A 20,172-nucleotide genomic window follows, 5' to 3' on the forward strand; every position below is an offset into this window, starting at 1 on the left:
TCAGTTATCATATCCATTATTCTATTCTAGTATATGTGATCTATAATAAGTGTTATAAATATTATCCAAAAACACATTAATGACACTCTCAAATGAATCACAAGGAGATGTTCTTTTGAGGGTCTGGTATAGAGAACAGTCCATATTTGCCCTCTTATCATTAGATGCTTTATAGGTCAAAATATGGAGTCAGAGATATTACACAAAGTTGCAGATAGTACAACCTTTGTTCTATTGCAGTAAAGTAAAAAAAAAGTCACTTTTCACTCCAGAAAAAGTGAAAAGCAGATGAGTATACTGCTAGACTATGTCTTTAATTTTTTCATATTTCTGTTGTTCAAGGAGCTTCTGCTCTCCACCTTGTATCAAATGTATTTGACATTTGCTATAACCTCTTAAATATAAGAGATCATATGCTTACCTAGATGGTAGCCAGAAGTAAAATTTGCACGAAAACCCTTCTTAGTTGAAGACTGGTCCGTGAAGAACAGTACTGTCATCTGGTTTGTTGTAGAGAAGACGTCTGGCAATGGGTTTTGTCCTGTATAGACAGCTATTCCCCAGGAAAACACCAATACATTTTTTAGTTATTTAGTTCTTATATATTTCAAAATGTTTTGTGATCAGAAGGGAACCTAAATGCTATGAGAAAGCAAGGACCAAAGTTCAGCTGCAGATTTGACACCTCCTCAGTACAGACAAAAAAAAAGGATTGACTAAGTGATGATTACGCTTGTGTTTGTCTACGTACATTAGCAGTCTTATTCATTGAGTAGTTAATTTCTTTTGGACTGTATGGAAAGCTGAGCATGAGGAAACACTGGGTAAAATTTATTGTATGTGGCATCATTTTCCCAAGTTTTCTTTCTAATTTCCAAGACCCATAAAGATGAAGAAATTTAGAATAAAATTAGAGAGAAATAATTAATTAATTAGAGAGAATTAATTTCCTATTAGATCCATTAGTTTGCTTAAGCTGTCTGATTCGTCTTAGCATTCAGTGTTGTTACTTGCCCAAAAGCAAGGAATCTGCTCCTCTGCCATCTCTGACTTCAACTACATCATAAATATTTTCCAGGTCAAAAAACTGGAAATGAAGTTGAATGTTTTTCCCCATCTCAGCATTTAAATACCATATACCTAGAAAATAACAACACATACACACACAAAAACCACTTTCCAGTTGTTAAATTTACTGTGTCATTTTCATGTTGAAGGATTTTGTGAAAAAATCTCTGCTGAAATGTTCAAAATCACCCAAGAGGCCTAGAAGTCTAAATCTTATCTTTACAAGTGACTTATGCTGTCAAGATCCCAAATTCCATTGACATTGGTTCACTAAACAACTTTTGAAAACTGGATTTAGGCTCCTAAGTCATACATGCATGCATTTATTACCATTCCTCACAACTGTGAATTTCCATAAATTAACAAAACTACTTCTTTTCTGACTTGGGAAAGCAGATTTATAACCTCTACTGTTATCCAACTAAACTTTTGCTGGACATTTAGAGATGAGTGACTTACAAGAAGCTTGATTAGGGTAATTATTTGGAAAGTTTTCAGAGCTGAATGTACTGTTTGGCTCCCAGAGTTCAACTGGCCCTCCACAGTCAGCTGAAAAAGTAAACATATCAAAAATAAAATTCATCTACTGCCTTGCTTTCGTAATCAGTTATCTACAAAGCTCATGTTTCAGACAATAATAAAGAGAATACAGATGATATTCTTAACAGTTATTAAATGATATTTCCTTCAGCTGTATATATTTGGGAAAAAGTAATCTTATGAACAGGATATTCAACTTAAAATTATCACTACAAGGGTTCAGTTACGATGCCATTTAGGTATTGCTTGAGTTACGATGCCATTTAGGTATTGCTTGAACTTTAAGTTGAAAGTAGTTACTACTCCCGTGAAGTCACAGAGCACTGGAGAAACAAGAACTCAACTGTCCTTGTTAGGTAGAGCGTCTAAGTCAGATCTGCTGACCCATACAATCAATGCCATGGTGTTATCTACAGTTATAGTTAGATATTGGTATTTGCGAAGTTCTGGTGCCTCTGAGCACAACTGCATTCATGATGGCGTTATGAGAAGCCTTCCCCATGTAGTTAGTTAAAGGGCACAGTCTGTCCCTCATTTGGTAACTATTGGTCTGCAAGCTGTGCGCAGGAGAGAAAACGTGAAGAAAAGAGTGTGTTGCTGTTAACTGTACCATTTACTAGTACATTAACATAAAAATCAGAAAAATGTCAAGTTAAGACAGGAAAGCTCCTTTCCCCCAAATATAATCTCTTTATGAACAAAGCATGTACGCCTTTCCTATTATCTAATTGTTCTTCTTGCAGCGTTATCAGAAACACCCTTAAGTAGAAAGTCCTTTTCCTCATCTAGCAGAAAAACTCTGGACCAACACCATGTGGAGCTATAATGGTAACCACTAGAGTACCTGAACGTTTATCGGTAGCCAAATTTTAGCTGAAAATTATCTTTAAAATTTCTAAAAATAACTGCTCAGGTGGAACCTTCATGCTATCACATTTAAGCTTTGATAAGAAACAAACAGCAGTATCTTTTTTGATTTCCTAAACCTTGCCAACATTTTATTACTTAATTATTGTTATTACTGCAACTAATGTTGCTTACCTTATCAATTAAACATGAAGCTTTCAAATTAAACTTTTATCTAAGGAGGTTCAAAACCCATTATGGTTCAAAAGCCAGTATAGTTCAAAACAAGTATGTCTATTAGCGTATCTACTATTCTGGTAGATATTAGCATATCTGCTATATTGGTGGAAAGGTGAGGATCCTTAGTCACCTTTTGTGAAAACGCTTTGAACTTTTCTACAGAAAAGTGGAATATAAGCTTCCAGAATATCTTTAGAATACAAAATCATGCGACCGAATTGTAAGTTTTGTATTGGTTTGTTTTGAAAAGAGGGTACACTGAGGGTACTCTGCAGAGATCTGCACAGGTATTCAGGCTTTTCCAAATATATTCTAATGTAGTATGTGAAGGTGAGATGAAGACCCTGGGAAAATACAGTTACAAGAATGTATGCCAATGTTATGTGACAATAGTGAGCCAGGCAATGCTAACTAGCACTCTTACTATTTATATACTAAATGGGAGAGTTATGAAAGGGCCAGTGCTTTTAAATATTTAAAACTTTTTTGATTCATTTCCAGTATAATTTTATATTGAACAGCTGGATGATATCTTCTATGCATGGCCTACTAGTAGTGATCTAGATACAAATGACTGTAAAAAATTGGTAGAATCACTTACAATATCTGCCTCTATAATAACTATGATGATGCCTTTTACCCTAATGATGGTACAGTCAGGTACAAAATCTTGTATGTGTTCTGAAATAGAGCATCAAAGACTGACCAAAATAGGATTCATAATATTCCTGTTATGCCATGTTTTTAGGTAAATGGATCACAACCACAGTACCAGCATATAGTGTATATTTAAGTATTTTAAACACTTACACTGTTATTTTGACTTCATCAGAACCCTAAAAGCTCTTTCAGTTAAACATTTTAAATGGTAAAAGTAGCCATTTGCCTTTTCCTCAAAACATTGCTCCAATAAAACATTATTTATGATAAATATGTATATGTAATTATATATAAACACTAATGAAGTGTAAAGTTATAGTTACATATATTAGATTTTTACTTTAAATTGGTGGTTCTATTTCTTGTAAAGAATTTACCTACACATCATAAAATACTTAGTTCTAACAGCATGAATAGAATGTACCTGATTTCACTCCAGTATTAGAAAAGATTTCCACTGAAATATTCCACTTATGATAACATTGTAAAGCAACCATAGGATTACTGTTACCTGCAGTTTGTGACAACTAATGAACTTACCTATCTTTCCTCTTACATTTTTAGATTAGGATTTTGGAAAAATAACATATAATGCACTTTCTGTTTGTGCTGAATGTCAACAGAGGAACAATGCACCAGGTCAAATTCTGCCATTAATTATAGTCCCTACAAATCTTTGAGAGATAATAGGTTTTAACTTAAACTCCAAGTATCACTTTCTATTTTATGAGTCATTTAAAAGGGCTATTAGAGATACCTGGGAGTTATCCTCCATTTTTGATTCATATCCTCAAAAGGTCTGAGAAGCATAGCTTCAGATCCATATCTTTAAGTAATCTGATCTCATCTTTTTGCACAACTGAGCTCAAAATCACAATCATTTGTAGAGATGTTGGAGTTACAGGAGGGATAATGGCGCAATGAGACAGGAATTATTTTGCATTTCAATCAAAATTCCAGATTCTTTTTATTCATTTTTTAAATTTAAGGTATTATGGGATAGCTACTATATAAGTATGTATTCATGACAACCATTCATGGAATATTCTGAGGGACTAAGGTTAGGTATGTTTAGATTGAAATTGATAGATTTCTGGTTTTAGGAGTTTTTCCTGCCTGATATTTAAAAGTAAATATTATAGATATGTATATGCACACATGCACACACACATACAACTGACCGTATGTTATATATTCAACATTCTCCTTAAATATGTAGTAATGCAAGAAGGTTTATATCTGAAATATATCAGTTCCTTGTCTCAAAAGTTTACTTCATATTGAAGAATGTCAGCTTTACCATCACAGAGAAGTTTCATGTTTTCTCAATTCAGTTGTTTGTAATTGCTTCGTTCAAAAATAAACAATGCTCTTCCATCCCTCCAGGAAGCAGAACTTAAGATGAAAGAAACCTGCCCCTGTTTTTATGGATTTTTTTTAAATGAAAAATGATTTTGTCAACTTTCAGACTTTGGCTAAACATTATCTCCTGTTATGGCTTAAATTTTGCTTTTAGATAGGTCTGCCAGTTGCATATTAAGAACCACTTGCTTTGGGCCTGTATAATGCACAGATCCTTCTGGGGCTGTCCACTGGATCTCACTGTCAGCAAGCTCCACTAAATACAGGGAAGATTTGAACTTCTCGTGACAGCCATCTTATAGAGCTTACTATTTGACAAGATCAGTCCTGGCAAGAAACATTGATCTCTCTGAAATGAAAAGGAACTGTAATACTGACACACTTTGACTAACCAGTATATTATGTTTCAACTGTATGTCTCAAAATGACAACTACTTTCTGTAAATACCATTAACAACAAATGAAGATATTTTTGGCATTTATTCCGGAATATTATTGCATGTATAAACACATAACAACTATTCTAAAGCTGCATAATGAATATATGATTCTGAGTCAGTATCTTTTGATTACAGGAGAAGAGCAAAAATAACTTTCCTAAGAATAGCAGCAGTCAGGCAATTTATAGTGAAATCTGATCTGGTGTTGACTACATATAAGGCGTATTAGTAATGATTCTTTTTTTCTTTCTCTTGCATGGAAAAACATTGGAAGAAATTGATTTTATTCATGTCTGGATGAAAAAAAATTAAATTGCTAGCGATTTTTAAAAACAAAGTTTTATGAAGTTATTCTGGATTGTATGCCTGATGCTCGTTAGAGGACCAGCGCCAATAAGCTTGTCCCTTTCATTGAGCATAACAGGGGATTTTCTTAGCACTGTAGATGATGACCCTATTTACCTTATATGGGCAAAATGATACATGCTGTATTCATAGAAAAACTCCTCTGTGCTTTGTCCAAAATCTTAATTCATAGACATATATATCTTAAGGGTGCAACTTACATTGTAATTCCACACTGTTTTGTGTCAAAAGGCAGCTTCTAAATGAGTATGAAGATAAAAGCAATACTTCTTTTAGATGAAAGTGTAGGCTGACAGTCGTGTGCAAAAGTCAAATTAAAACTAACTCCACATCCCCACCCTCCTGCAGAAAAAACTCTGATTTTTCAATCAGCTTTGGAGGCACTGTGAGTGATGCCAGTGCCTCTTAGGGAAGCTCTAAGCCTAGCAAAGGAAATTGGCTCAGCTCACATTCTTTCATCTCTTGTTTATAATCGTGACATTTGTAGTGAAACCATTAGCATTAGTAAAGTGGTACTGGATGCATCAAAGCGACGCCATAAATCTTCGAAGATGATTGATAACATTCACATTCTTCAGCAGATTACAGACATCATATACTTAGCATGCCTCAACAATACGAAATACAAACAAGTCAGTTTTTCCCTAGCGACAGCTTAGACTACGCTTTTGTACCATACTGAAGGCCAGAACAGTCATCTCTAATCTCTTTCACATGGAGTGATATATCACATGACTGCTTCCTTTTTTTGAATGTTCAGACTTTATTACCACACTGTGAGCAGAGATCTATAGTTTGAATGACATTTCTTTAGAGTTTTTACTGCAACACACAGCCACCACTTAGCACAGAGACCTTCTACTTCTACTCAGCTGAGTGATGTTAACTTGTGAGGTAGGTTTGCCCACAGTATCTGAAAGAGTCCTATTGGTGGCAAGCGTCAGCACCTCACCACAATTTTACATTCATGAAAACTGCAATAAAATTTTAAAGCTCATTTTGGTAAATTATCATTGAAATTAATTTAAGTGTTTATTGAAATCAGTTCTGATGAAAGAGACATTTTGTTGGAGCTCATGATAGAACTCTAAAATTGAGTTTTGCTCTTACATTTAGAAAGTTTCGTTTTCTTCCCTGTCCTAATGCATTAGATTTAGATGTGATGTTAAAATGACAGTATTAGCACACAGTGCTTCAACATGAATACATTGCAAATAGTATTTCCCTATTATTCTAATATTAGACCATTGTTATTTACTATATGCTGTCAAGAGAGCAGCTAGCTGTGCTTTGTAAATGACAATAAATCTAATAGGAGGCACTGCTAGAACATACTCAGTGTTTTAATGATTTCAAACCATTGTGTAAAGGTCTTTTATAGAATTCTTTGCCAAAAAGTTATTCCCAAACCCTATGAAATATTTTAATGATTTTTCCACAAGCTCTATACGTATTTGTACCAGCTGTTCTTTTTTTTTTCTTTATTCAATGTAGGTGGCTCTGGTTAACATCAGATGTAATCATTCTTCACTGTTTTATAGATATGTTCCAGATGTATAATCATGGCTGCATGTATTTTTTCATAGTTTTTCTAAACAAGAAAACTCATTCTGTGAAATACGAATGTTTTGAGGAAGTTTAAATCTCTGTGGCTTCCTTGAAAAGACTCTGGAATGTGATGTGTTGGAGTAAGCCATGCATATGTTAGGGAAAAAATACGTGCACTATAGGTGGAAACAGAATTCCTCATATTTAATTAGCCTTTATTTGACTCAGAGAAGATAATAAAAATGCACAAACAAAAAAAACCCCTTCCTCCATTTCCTACTGGACATAGGGTTCAGAAGGGATGCTGAGGAGATACTCAAATACTGTGAGGCTCCACCAAGAACCCATCTATTATTACTAGAGTGAACAGCTACTCATCACTCATGCCTTACCACAGGGAGAAGAGTTAACAAAAGCAAAACTGTAGAAAGTAGGTTTTGGTCTTGAAACATTTCATAATCTATGTAAAAATTAAAAACTGTCACGAGCAGAAAGATTCCTTTGATTGTTCCTTTCCCTCCATTCATTTCCTCCCAAATCACATGAGCTGCTAACTCTCTTCCTTTCTGTTTTCCTAATCAGATTTTTTTGGCGGGGGGAGATAGCAATTTTTTTGTTTTGTGGGTTTTTTTTGTGTAACCAAATATTGTAGGAACGACAATATGGCCCAATACATATTCGAAAGAGCCTTGCTCCAGAGAATACCTCCATTTTGGTAATTAGACACTCACATAGACTGTGCTCCATTCTTAAACTACTCTGACACTTTATAGATTTGTTCCCATAAACATAGGATTTTTGGTTCTGTTGAAGCCCACACATGTGCATGCATTCTCAGAGCTTGGAAAAGTTTTACGATTGATATCTGCAGTTATGTTATTATGTGACGTTGCTCATCCACTTATTCCCCTGCTATATTGCTTACAATTTCAAAAACAAAGGTAGTAATCCTCTTTCTCTTTTTTCTTCCCTCCCCTTCATTGGCTTTCTGGAGGCTTCTCCAACTAAAGATTTTTGAGATAAATTCTGAATTCTTCAGTTATCCTTAATTCTTCAAGTCTGAGAAGCTAACGTACTGACAACTTAAGCTGTGAATTCCATTGCTATCAGTTGAGCCATGGAAAAGGATCTCTAACGCATTAGCTTGAAAGGAATTTCGTAATGTTGAAGAGAGAATTTTATAAAGATGAGGAGAGTTTTTGCAAATTTAGAGTTACTCAAACACAAATACACTAATAGGAAATGGCAATCAATTGTAATGTAATGTTTACTTACTGGGAAGTGAAGGCACAGTAGGAGAAGTTGGAATCACGGTTGGCTCTAGATAAATGCTTTCATTACACTTTCCCTTTGTGAGGCCAATATCATCCAAGGCAATATCACTTTGACCAGGCCTTGTAAAAGCATCAAAAATAATCTGAGGTTCATGAAAAAGAATTAGAATTTTAAAACTTAATGAAATGTTTTTCATCTTCATAAATTACTAACAAAACTTAAAACTATGCAATAACTTTATTTTTATATATAAATGTATACCATTTTTAACATACAATATTCTATATCACTATCATCTCATCAGTCCAAACCCTCTTCTGGGTTAATGAGATAGTGTCATGAATAACTGCAATTAATCTGATTTACCTATAGTTTGTTTTTGTGCTTTAACATCCACATATTTAAATTAATCCCATTACCAGGGAATTTGTGATGGCAAAACACACAGTTAAATATAATATTATTCCTGAGATCATATAACATACATTTCCTAGAAATCAGACATAACCAGATCACAGATGCAAATGCTTCCTCAGATGATAAATGCCTCTTTCTGGCAGTGCTTTTGCATCAATAAAAAACACTATAATGGACAAGCCATCCTAAATACCTATAAAATGAATTTGTTTTCAGTACAAAATTGCTGAAAGAATGGTCTTATGTAAGTCTCCCGGAGGATAATTTCTTTAGTTTATAGTCAGTTTAGTCATGCCAGTGTTACCTATTCGGTGCCAATCACATTTCTATCTGGAACATACTTCTAGTGAGCTCTTCTGTAATTAATTAGTGCAAATACTGTTTCAGAATCTGAAGTTCTCCATTTTAAGTCTTGGTATGGCTAAATGCTTCATACTTCATTCACTGTCAAGATTTTCAGATCTCATCAGATTTTCATAGGTTTTGAACACAGTTTTCTTCTGTGGAAAGCTCTCTTCAGTGATAACATTGATGGTCCAGTGACAACATTAAGGTTTTCTATTTACTATAATGGATAATAACAGTACTTTAAATTCAAGGAAAAAACCCAAATGCGGTCCTCAATCTTCTGCATACTAATATATATTTGATAACATGCATTAGTAAGCAGTGCTTAGTTATTGTCTTTGGAGGTGCAATCATTTGATTCTTTTGGGAGAAAACCCTAATATCGATATAGCTTTTAAAAAAAAAAAAGACTAATAGGTTGACAAACCTTAAAATCAGATGAGTCATTTAAAGTTACTTGTCCATAATTCCAGTTGTTTCCATAGTTTCCTTCTTTCTGGAAAATTATCTTTTCCATACCATGTTTATTACTTATGCTAACGCTCAAACGGTAAACATCAGCACCATACATGTGATACCTACAGGAGTAATAGCAACATTTTGTTTGATTAGGTCAAAGTGAAATTTCCCAAAGTTCAGAAAGAAATGTCAAGTTTTTAATTTTACAAATAATTTTATGAAATTAGGACTAATTTGTGCTGAGCATGAAAACAAAATGAATCATATGTTTAGATCTACACCTGAAAGTTTTACTTTGTATTTTGATATATTTTTGGCAGAGGTATAGCTTAGCTTCATGGATAAAACATTTCAGTGATTCTTAATATAATTTCTCTATAGAAATGAACATTGGATGGAGGTTGAGAACACAGTCACATTAAAGCTAACTGCAAGACTCAAACCTATAGTGGAGTCAGGGTTTCAGGCCTGGAGTTTCAGGTTGGTCATAGAAAATCAAATAGAGGGAGGCTTGTATTCCTGGTACATGGACTTTGATTAATAACACATTTGAAAGAAAATGATTTAGCTTTACAAAGCATACAAAGCATAAGTGTAGGATATATTTAATCTGTAGAGGTTACATACATACCAAAAGCTTAGACAAGATGGATCTGAAGAGACCAAGGGCAGACTCACAATCCGGACTCTGACTTCTCTGAATAATCCAAGTCCCATGGGTGTTGAAATGTAAAATCCTGTAAAATAATGAACATATTTTAGTGGACATAGAATAATTTTTTTTTTTTTTATGACAACAAGTGTTTATTTTTAAAAATAGTAACAAATGGAAAAGCACAGATAGAGCCAAATGATTTGAAAGATTTCTGACCCAATAAGAATAAATGATTATTCTAAGTTATGCTTATCAGTCAACAGCATATCATAATGAACTTCTAGGTTTGCAGGACATTCCTCAGAACTAGACATGAAATTGGAAACTAGCCCTCTTGAAATTAGTGAGAGATTTGCCTTTTATTCAACAAAGTCAGGAATTCACTCAAGTTACTTCTACTTAGTTAATAAAAACGTCTTCCTATTTGACAGTTACTCATGGCTTTGCAGAAGGATTTCCTGACATTTAATACTTTTCATTCATATAATAATGGGAAATGTAGGGTGGGGAGGGAGGGAGGAAGGCAATGCCTAAGTGAATATTTTATAGCAATGGAAAGCAATATCAACATGAAAAATACATCATTTGGGGAATCTGCTTGTCAGGCATTTCTGAATCAATTCCTTGCAGCCAGAAAATCTGGACTTCCTGCTGCCACATGGAAATATAATGTGAGACCAGAGTACAGAAGTGCTGTGGTTTGTCACAAGAAAAACAAAATTAGGCACAAAATTAAGAGTCCTAAAATAAAATTTTTTCTTTATTGAAATAATGGCTGTAATTTTGGATGTTATATTATCTATCTACATATTATATATATATATATATATAGAGAGAGAGAGAGAGAGAGAGGAAATATTACATACACAGAATTTTCAAATAAATCATAGTTTACAGATATATATAATTTATATTATATATACAATATTTGCATAGTATTATACTGCATTATTCTGTTAGCTATAATTCTAGATTATCTAGCTTTTTGCATGTGGGAGGTTCAAATACATGAAAAATTAGTCTGAAATCTGAATCAGGTCTTTCATTTACTGTGCTGACAGAAAAGCATGAATTAAAAATGGTGTTTAGCTTTCAGAGAATGAGCATGGCATTCTTTCTTAGAAAAGGTCTTCGTATATCCAAAGAGACACAGTTCTTTGTCTTTGTTTTGTTAATTCTCTGAGCATTCAGAATCAATTTGTACTGAATGTGGTTTTCTTTTTGTACTTTTGCTGTTAGAATAAATTATTTTATAACCTGTACCATTTTGGCATGAAGGGTAACACTGTATAAAATAGTCAGCTGCAGAGAAAGTGAACTGAGTTTTAAGCCTAATTTGAATAAAAGGTAAATCTTTTCAAGTGAAGGTGTGAAGTACTATACTGATTTGGTTTTGAGGCTTGTTAACTATATATTAACTCTCTTTTGCTTTCCGAGAGTAGAAAAACAAAATTACACTGTCTCACTGAAGATATTTAATAAGTACATAATAATGATACCAGCTCATATGTTTACATCAAGCAGAGGTAGTAGAAATATGAATATTCAGAATAATAGCAATATTGCATATAGAACTATCAGCTTAGATCTATCACAATGAAATAAAGACCATCTAGAATAAATTCAAGACAGCTAGAAATCAGTTGAGTGTTGTGTTAAACAAATTTCATGTTCTTTCAGCTCATTTGTGTTCTAGGAGATGAGCATGAAGATGAAATAGTGTTCTGATGACTGTTTAGAAAATCTGCATTTACCTAGAGAGAGGTAAATAATTTGTATCAAATGACGTATTGATTTATATTTTCTTTTCCTGTAAGTAAGAAGTAAGATCTGCCAGAATAATTTGCATTTTTTTTCCAGGTATTTAATTGTCACTGAATAAATTCTGAGTAGGTCTTGCATAGAATACATATGGTCATAACAAAATTCAAACCATCTTAACAAGTTTTAGGTGTACTGACAAATCAGCCCAGAAAGACATACTTTTATTTTTCTGTTGAATCAGAAACAAACTTTTAGAGTCTAATTCTGGGATGACCATTCATGATACATATTCCAGATCTGATTCTTATCTGTATTGTATCTTTAACCAGAATCCACATTTGATGTGATCACTCTTCCAATTAAGTTGTTGTGATATAGCAGTTGCTGTAGCATTTGTGGGCTAGGTATATGTGTATTGAAAAGTATTTTTCACAGTGTGCAATTGTAACTGGGGACATAGGTGCCCTATGCACCATACAGGTCAACTTTATGTTAAATCAAAATTATTCTTTAATAACTATGAGGCTGTCATGAGTAGGTACAGATGAAATTGAAGTAATATCTCCCTAAAGTGTAAATATATATTTTTTTTCTTAAGATAAATATATATTTATTTGAGCTATGACACTTGCATAACAGAAAGACCTTTCTCAGATAAGGCTCTCTGGCATCTTAATAGAGCTGAAACACTTCAACACCTCACATTTTATCACTTAGTATGCTCCTTTAGTTCTACTTTTAATTTTAGCATATTTACACAAGATGGCAATGAGTTGTTTTTTGTCTGCGAGACCTAATTCAATATCTGATGTAACACCACATCTTTACATGGTAGATAAAATTACATCCCAAAAGTATCACTATGAAGAATTGGTCATATAATGAAAATAATGTAAGTTAAAGAAAGCTTTTCCTTTAATCTGCAAGCAATTTGTAGTCCACCTTACCTGATACGTTGCCAAATGTATGATCAAAATCAGGACCAGTCAAAAAGGGAAAGGTAGGGCCTTGAATTCTCTCCCAGTCTGAATCATCATCTAAATCTTGACTCCAGTAACAAAAGCCGTTTTCAAAAGTGCAATTGACTTTCTCAACATCTGTGAATAAGAGTCTCCAGTAAGTAAGAATGACAGACACATTAAGTATTTGTTTAGAAATACACAAGAATGCACAACAAGCAATGTAAATACTTGTAAGTGTTTGAAAATTGGAGCCCATTGTGATTTTCATTTTGCTCTTCTAAGTAGCAATATTACTCAAATCAAAGTGTAATTTGTACTTGTCAAGCAATACATGATCACCAATGGTGCGGTAGCACCAGTGAGGCTGTCCCTATCTGACCTTGTACACATTCAACCCGTAGCAGCCTGGTGGGGGAAGGAGAGAGGGCCCCTTGGACAGCTAACACTAAGGGCTAAGCTCTGTCTTTTCCCCTTTTCTTAGCCAAGGCCTGGGCTGCTCCAGGTGAAAAGGCTTCCCTTCAGAGCTACCACCTGAACACTCAGTAGCTAAAAGATGTGCTCCATGCACGAGCAATGTCCCTTTACTTGTCCTTTGCCTTCACGACTTCTCTTCAATGTTATATATTTGCTGTGGCATCCTCATCACTTTCCTTCCTGTAATATTTTCTCAGTCTTTCTTTTCAAGTGTCTTGAAATGCAGTAAGCCCATAGGAAGAGCTTCCAGAGAGATAAGAGATAAGAATCTGCCGGTCCTTCCTTCAGCATATTCTTTCCTAGCCACGTCACCCATCAAAATTTAGCAGCCTAAATTAAGCTTTCACTTGCCCAATTTGCATCTAAGTCTTTCCCAGCTATCTAAAAGTAAAAAAGCATGAGCCATAGTGCTACATTTTGTTCATCGCTGAAGATTTACTGCATGTAGATTTCTTCCTAATGTCTATTCACTGAAGCAGAAGTCTTCTTGAATGTTGGTTTACCCACTTGGCACTACTACTTGTGGTAATGAGTTAAGACTTCAGAAACTCTGGGTAACAGGTACTGCCTGGTGATCACAGGGTAACAATTAGTGTCAGTGATTCTGCTATGCTCAGTAGTGAATAAACCAGCTGTGAGGAAACCTAAGGAAATATGGCCAGAGTTTTACTGTTTTAAGAGCTTAAACTTTATAACTCTCTGACCAGATCCAGGATTGTAAGCCTGTAGATAGCCCTACTGATATCAATGATTTGATGTCTGGTAGGAAGAAGTTTCTCAGAATGGATCTAGTTATAGGACTGAGGCCAGAAAATGTTTCCTCTCTTTCCATCTCCACGCTTTCCCTTTATCAAACTGAAAATACAGATTCATCAAGCTTTCTTGATGACAAAAAAAAAAAAAAAAAGAAAACATACTTACTGTTTAGCTCACTTGTATTAAATGCAGTATACAATGCGTTAAAACCATCATAATTTTCAGAATAATCTGATTCAAACTCTACTGTAGCTTCATTAGAAAAAATGTAAAATGTTTCAGGATTAGTCCCTGAGAGAGAAGCTGAGAATAAACAAAGAACAAAATTGTCAGAGAAAACAATCCCATGTGCAATAAAATCCTCATTGATATTATAAAAATAGAGTGGACTTGTTTTTTGAGTTTGGAAGAATGTTCCCTCTATTATACTGTGCAACCTGCCTACAACACCTTTAAAATCCAGAACAGCATTTAGCTGTCCGGCTGCTGTAATTATTCTGCATACCCCATCTCACATAGCTTTAACACGGATATCAACTAATGGAGGAGTCTTTCATATTACACTGTGATTAGGCTTTTTTGTTTGATAACAACCATATATTCAGTGCTGCAGTCTTCATATCCACGCATGCTATGCTATAAATATACTGAAGTTTTACATACATGCACTTTGAAACTCTATAATCACAGTTATGGCTACATCTTTATTGCCTGTATTTGCTTTCAGGGTTTAATAATTAGTACATATACTTAAAGAATTTAAAGGAGTAAAGAAACTATGCAATTATATAGTAAGTTCATTTTGTGATATATGCATGAAAAATATACAGGAATAGTTACAATATTTCTAAATTTTTACTTTAAATTCACATATATGAATTTTGTATGTGTGAAAAGAAAGGATGAGAATACAGTAACGTAATTACTCCCCCAACTTAACCTGATATAGCTCCAGGCAACAGCAGTAGGTTAGTCCCTGTATTCAGTACGAATCAAAACTTGAATTCTTTCCTGTTCTGTGAAAGAAGTTTGCCTTCAATCTTTTTCTTCTGCAATCCTTGCCCAATTTCAGATAGATAGAGTTTCCTTTTCTGTAGGTGTTTTCTTTTTCAGAACTTTGTGTCTACATGTAATACTATAAATTTAAAAGAATGCCAGACCATTAAGGAAAGACAATGGGCATCATCTTGTACAACTGAATTATATATGTATTATTCTTCCCTTTCCTCCACAGGTTATTTTTCTTTATTTAAACAGAGAGCTTAAATCTGGAGATCTATTGTAATTCTTCTTTCCTTTTTATTTGGTATTTCCCATAGATCTATCCCTCAGACTGCAAGGTTTTAGGCAATCCACTGACAGACATTCTTTAACATTGCTTTTATGTCTTTGTAATATCACCAGTCACTCCCATAGCAGCCCTCAAAATTATGTGAATTAATGGTTCCTTCAGAGAAAAATATTGAAACAATCTCTCATATGCAATTTGAAATCCCAAAGAGGGATTAAGTTTAGCAATAGTAAAGGGGTAGAATTTCTATTTTCTGTATCTCAAGATTCTTTTACTACCTCTCACTCATACTCTCCTCCTGCTTCCAAAAATATCTGAAGTATCTCCACTGATCTGTATAAACACTCATATGTGACGGAATTCAGTTGGATAGACTTTATCTGGTGGAAAATAGACAAAATCCCAGTTTTCTAGAATAGAATTGTAGAGGGAAGTGATCATCAGTTTCTCTAGGCTCGAGCAAAGCAATGCCATGCAAATAATGCCTTCATTTTATGTCACCGTGAGTAATGTTAAAGGATCTTTGGGCAACATATTTGCAATGAAACGTACTCCACAGACCATGGCACTGGTCAAATTAGCAAGATCGTTCAAAATGGACCTTAAAAAAGCAGTGATTTCTGTATGTATTAGGTAAGCTTTTATCTGGTCACTTCAAAAGAGTAAATAAGTATTTCCAGCTTAATCATCTAACGGGGAAAACTATAGACACATTATTTCACTTAAACATACACACACCCACACGCACACACGCACACGCACGTTTTTTTTCCACCTCAGAAAAATTATTTTACTAATGAATTTTTATTACTGGAAAAGTAAAATTGACTGAAAAATAACCTTACCTCTTAAAATCTTGTTTTGTCCTTTCCCTTCAAAAATATATAAAACGTCTGTATACGGTTGTGTATTAAAAGAAGTGAAATTTAGTTTAATGGATAATCCTTGAGGCGCTCTAAGATAACGACACAAAAACAAACTTCAGAATTGTATGTTCTTCAGAATTATATGCTCTCCAATAATCTTTTTTTGATTATAGGAAATTAATTGTTTACTTGAATGCTGAATTTAAGTTCAGAAAAAAAAGTGAAATTACATTTTAACAGTACTAACTAAAACAAACTATTTGGTGGATTTCTAGTTGTAAAGTTACCAAAGGAAAGGGACATAAACCTTTAGTAAGAGCAGAAACACTCCTTTATCCACTGGAGTGAAGTACCTTTTGGAGACTATCTATTAAAATTCAGAATTTAATATTCAGCTGAGCATCTTTTTTTCTCTGCTGCTCATTAAATTACACTCACTTTTTAACATTTTTTACTGATAAATAACATATTACTTGCCTAAGGAATTATGCGTGGTATCAATATGAACAGCAAGATACCAAAATCTATCTCCTGAAAGTCCAAAATAATGTCTCTTATGCCAAAAGCAGAATTTGTATGAAGATTTGAGGGTCTCAAAACTCCTGTCTGGGAACACATTATCAAGCCTAACTATCACCCAGTAAGCTTAATAACAAAAGCCGTTTTAACTAAAGCGTAAAAAATGCTGTTTTCTATTTTGCTGCAATTAAAATCTTTTAGTAATCTAAATTTAAGTTGTTTTCCCATTGCCTTCCAAGTAAACACATACGGTAGTCCACATTCTAAAAATGTAGCTCCCTATACCATTATTTGTTGTTTTCTGGAACTGAGAGACCAAATGAAGTTCTAAATAATCTTCTAATGCTTGTCAGTACCAATTAGTAGAGAAGCATGAAGTAAATATTTGTGGGTTGTTTTTTTTTTTTTTTTTACTTCTCCACAGGAAAAAAATTATCCCTGGTAAAAGAATTAAACATGTAGCTGAAAATGAGGATCTAATACTTTGGAGAAATACTCAACACACTGCACGTACCTTTAAAAAGGAGAGGAAGTTATATCATTGTTCAGGAAAGAATTAGAGGAATGAAAATATAAAAACTTTTACCAAAGGTTATGGGATTTTTTTCTGGACAGGAGGAAAGGTGGAAAAGAAATCAAACTTTGGAGGTACTATACAGGGACTTTTAACACATTTTAAAAAGGGTAATAGAAATAACAGCACAAAATGTCTCTCATGGGTTACTGCAAAATCCCAAAAGCTCCCGTATACAAACCATACTGCTCTGAAAGAAAACAAAATTTGAGTACCCCAATTATTTTTTCAGGACCTTACTTTCAGCTATTTTTCAGAAGCAGATAACTGGAAACTAAAACTAGATGGTTGCTTTTGTCATTTATCAATCTAACTACACAAAACTGCAACACCTCTCCTGTATTACTTGCAATAACTCATGAATTTTTCCAAAACTAAGTTTTTGATAACTATATACTACTATGTAGATAGATACAGATGTCTACTCAATACAATGCCTCTTGTACCTATAGCAGCCTTTGATAGAAAATTTTAGAGTGCTCCTATTAAGGAAGTAACATACCTGAGACATAATTATTTACCACGCTCAAATTAGTGCATGTGACACCATGCACTAAGGAACAAGCTTATGATCCACAGGATACAATCTTGTGCATTTCCTGTGACACACACTAGATTTTAAAACCAGCTGTAGCCTATAATTATTGGTGAATTGTACTGCTGAAGCTGTTCCTGCTGAAGGAACAAACGTATTAAACAGAAAAACATAAAGACTTCTTCCTGAAGTTTCAAGGTGAAGAGGAAAGTAGTATTCTTCAACTACCTGAACAACCTCAGAGGCTAGAGCTTTCAAAGGAGCCTGTGGGAATAAGAAGCCCAGTGTTGTTGAGTTTCAAAGGCATTTCCTTAATCTTTTTTGACACTCTTTTCCTAAACTAATATTTCTCAGAATCAAAGAATGGCCATTATTACAAAGCCATAATAAGTATCACTGCTTATCAGTATAGCTGTAACTTCTGAATTGGCAATTGTGTGGATTTTCAGGAGCTTCAAACTTGTGATTAATTTCATTTATTTTAGATATCTGCTTTAGGATGACATTTATCACATACTACATCTACCTATTTTTCCCCTTGGACTATAAAGAGGACCTGGAATGTCAAGTTCAATTAGCTGTCCCTCCCTGTACATATCTACAGTGGATTAAAAAATTCCCAGCTCTCACGCCTAGGACATGAAAGGCATTTTGTGCTATTACTTCAAATGATACATAGGTACCTTTAAACATATTTCTAAATGACGTAGGAGGACAAGAGATTTCCAAAATAAGTGTATACCCCTAAATCATAAGGGATTTTTGAAAATTCTCTCTATTAGTAACAGTGGTGTCTTACATAAAACCGTTGTCTAAAGAGTAATATTTACTGTAATACATTGAAATGCACATCTTGCAATTATTTACAAAGAGAGTTGCATGATTTATTCTGAGCTTACAAATACATTCCTGTGCATGCATTTAATACATAAGATGTCTGAAAATCACACATAAGAATTTTTGTATGTGGGAAAATTAGTGACATAGTTATGGTTTTTAGGCCTGCAAGTTTTTAAAGAAAAGTTGTGTAAACATAAGAGAGAAAATGCTATCACAGATTTACCAGCATGGGGTATTTGGGAATGAAAGAGGCATAAGGCTGACATGCACCTCACAATCGAACAAATGCTAGATAGAAAATTGTTGGAAAATGGCTTACTGTATAATCCATTGGCAAATAATATTTGCATTATACGGTTTTGGATAATTCATAGAGTGAAAAGACCCAGAGGAACCAGTCAATATAAATTTTCCATCGCAAACTGCAGCTGCAAAAAAAAAAAAATTATGAACATTTGTCAAAATGCCATTTGAAAAATAGAAGTAGAGACAAAACGAGGGTGACCTGAGCTATTGGCTTACATGTCTTACTGAGCAAAGGCTTTTTAAGCTGCAATGGGGAGAAAAACGCACTACCAGCTTGCTCCTATTTCTAATTCCTATGACTATTTGATCCCAGAGTACCATAGGGGAAGAAAAGTAGAACGGATAATTCACTTTTAAGTTAAAGACAATACAACTATTTCCATACTTACTGTCTTTCATTTTACTTTTTACATTTCTAAGGAAGCAGGATCTTGCCTTAATAGTTCCTAACTACTGCTAATTTAAATCAGGAAGCTATGTTTGCACTATCAAAACCAATTTGATATTACATGAGTAAAAGCAAGGAGGGATATGGCTGACTATTGCTATCTCTACTTTTATGAACTTCCTAGTTCTTTGCCTTACATATTACTAAGTACTCAAAGAAATAATTATGTATTCCAAGCTTCATGCCAGCTATTGAGTTCATTCATCGAAAAATCTCATCCACCATTTTATATTTTTAAAAGGCTTTTATTAGTTTTTTTCAGTATTGCTATTCCATTTTACGTAGGTTCTTAATTTTAAAAATCAATGATTAAAAAATCTGTATTTTTAAACCTCAGCAAGGTTGGACATGTTAAATTTATTCAGGCAGACACTGAAGCACTATTGAGGTCTTTGCTGCATCCTCACTGAACATTATAGTAAGATTCTGTCTGAGGATAGTTATTCTTCACCGTTTCAGAAAGTATCATAGAGGATAAATAAGGATAAAATCAGTCCCATACATGATTATCCGGAGAGGTAAGGACAAGTTCATCAATTTGAGGCAGATAATCAGAAATTAGATAGAGTTTTTCATTAACATCAGAAATAAAATCATACCTATAATGGCTATT

The 20,172-nt window shown here is 33.9% G+C and overlaps 1 protein-coding gene across 2 annotated transcripts in view; it reads right to left on the reverse strand.

Annotated features, from left to right (window-relative positions):
- Nucleotides 1–20,172, reverse strand: part of TMPRSS15 (transmembrane serine protease 15) — a 60,524-nt gene that overhangs the window by 22,393 nt on the left and 17,959 nt on the right. For both annotated transcript variants that reach the window (XM_068911251.1, XM_068911242.1), the window contains 10 exons: nucleotides 19,125–19,233; nucleotides 16,317–16,426; nucleotides 14,346–14,483; nucleotides 12,936–13,085; nucleotides 10,201–10,306; nucleotides 9,538–9,688; nucleotides 8,346–8,487; nucleotides 1,528–1,617; nucleotides 1,015–1,140; nucleotides 422–553 (listed from right to left, as the gene is read on the reverse strand). In XM_068911251.1, the coding sequence (XP_068767352.1) occupies nucleotides 422–553; nucleotides 1,015–1,140; nucleotides 1,528–1,617; nucleotides 8,346–8,487; nucleotides 9,538–9,688; nucleotides 10,201–10,306; nucleotides 12,936–13,085; nucleotides 14,346–14,483; nucleotides 16,317–16,426; nucleotides 19,125–19,233 (1,254 nt within the window). The remainder of the gene's footprint in view (nucleotides 1–421; nucleotides 554–1,014; nucleotides 1,141–1,527; nucleotides 1,618–8,345; nucleotides 8,488–9,537; nucleotides 9,689–10,200; nucleotides 10,307–12,935; nucleotides 13,086–14,345; nucleotides 14,484–16,316; nucleotides 16,427–19,124; nucleotides 19,234–20,172) is intronic.

This window comes from Struthio camelus, chromosome 1 (genome assembly GCF_040807025.1).
Source record: "Struthio camelus isolate bStrCam1 chromosome 1, bStrCam1.hap1, whole genome shotgun sequence".
NCBI lineage: Eukaryota > Metazoa > Chordata > Aves > Struthioniformes > Struthionidae > Struthio > Struthio camelus.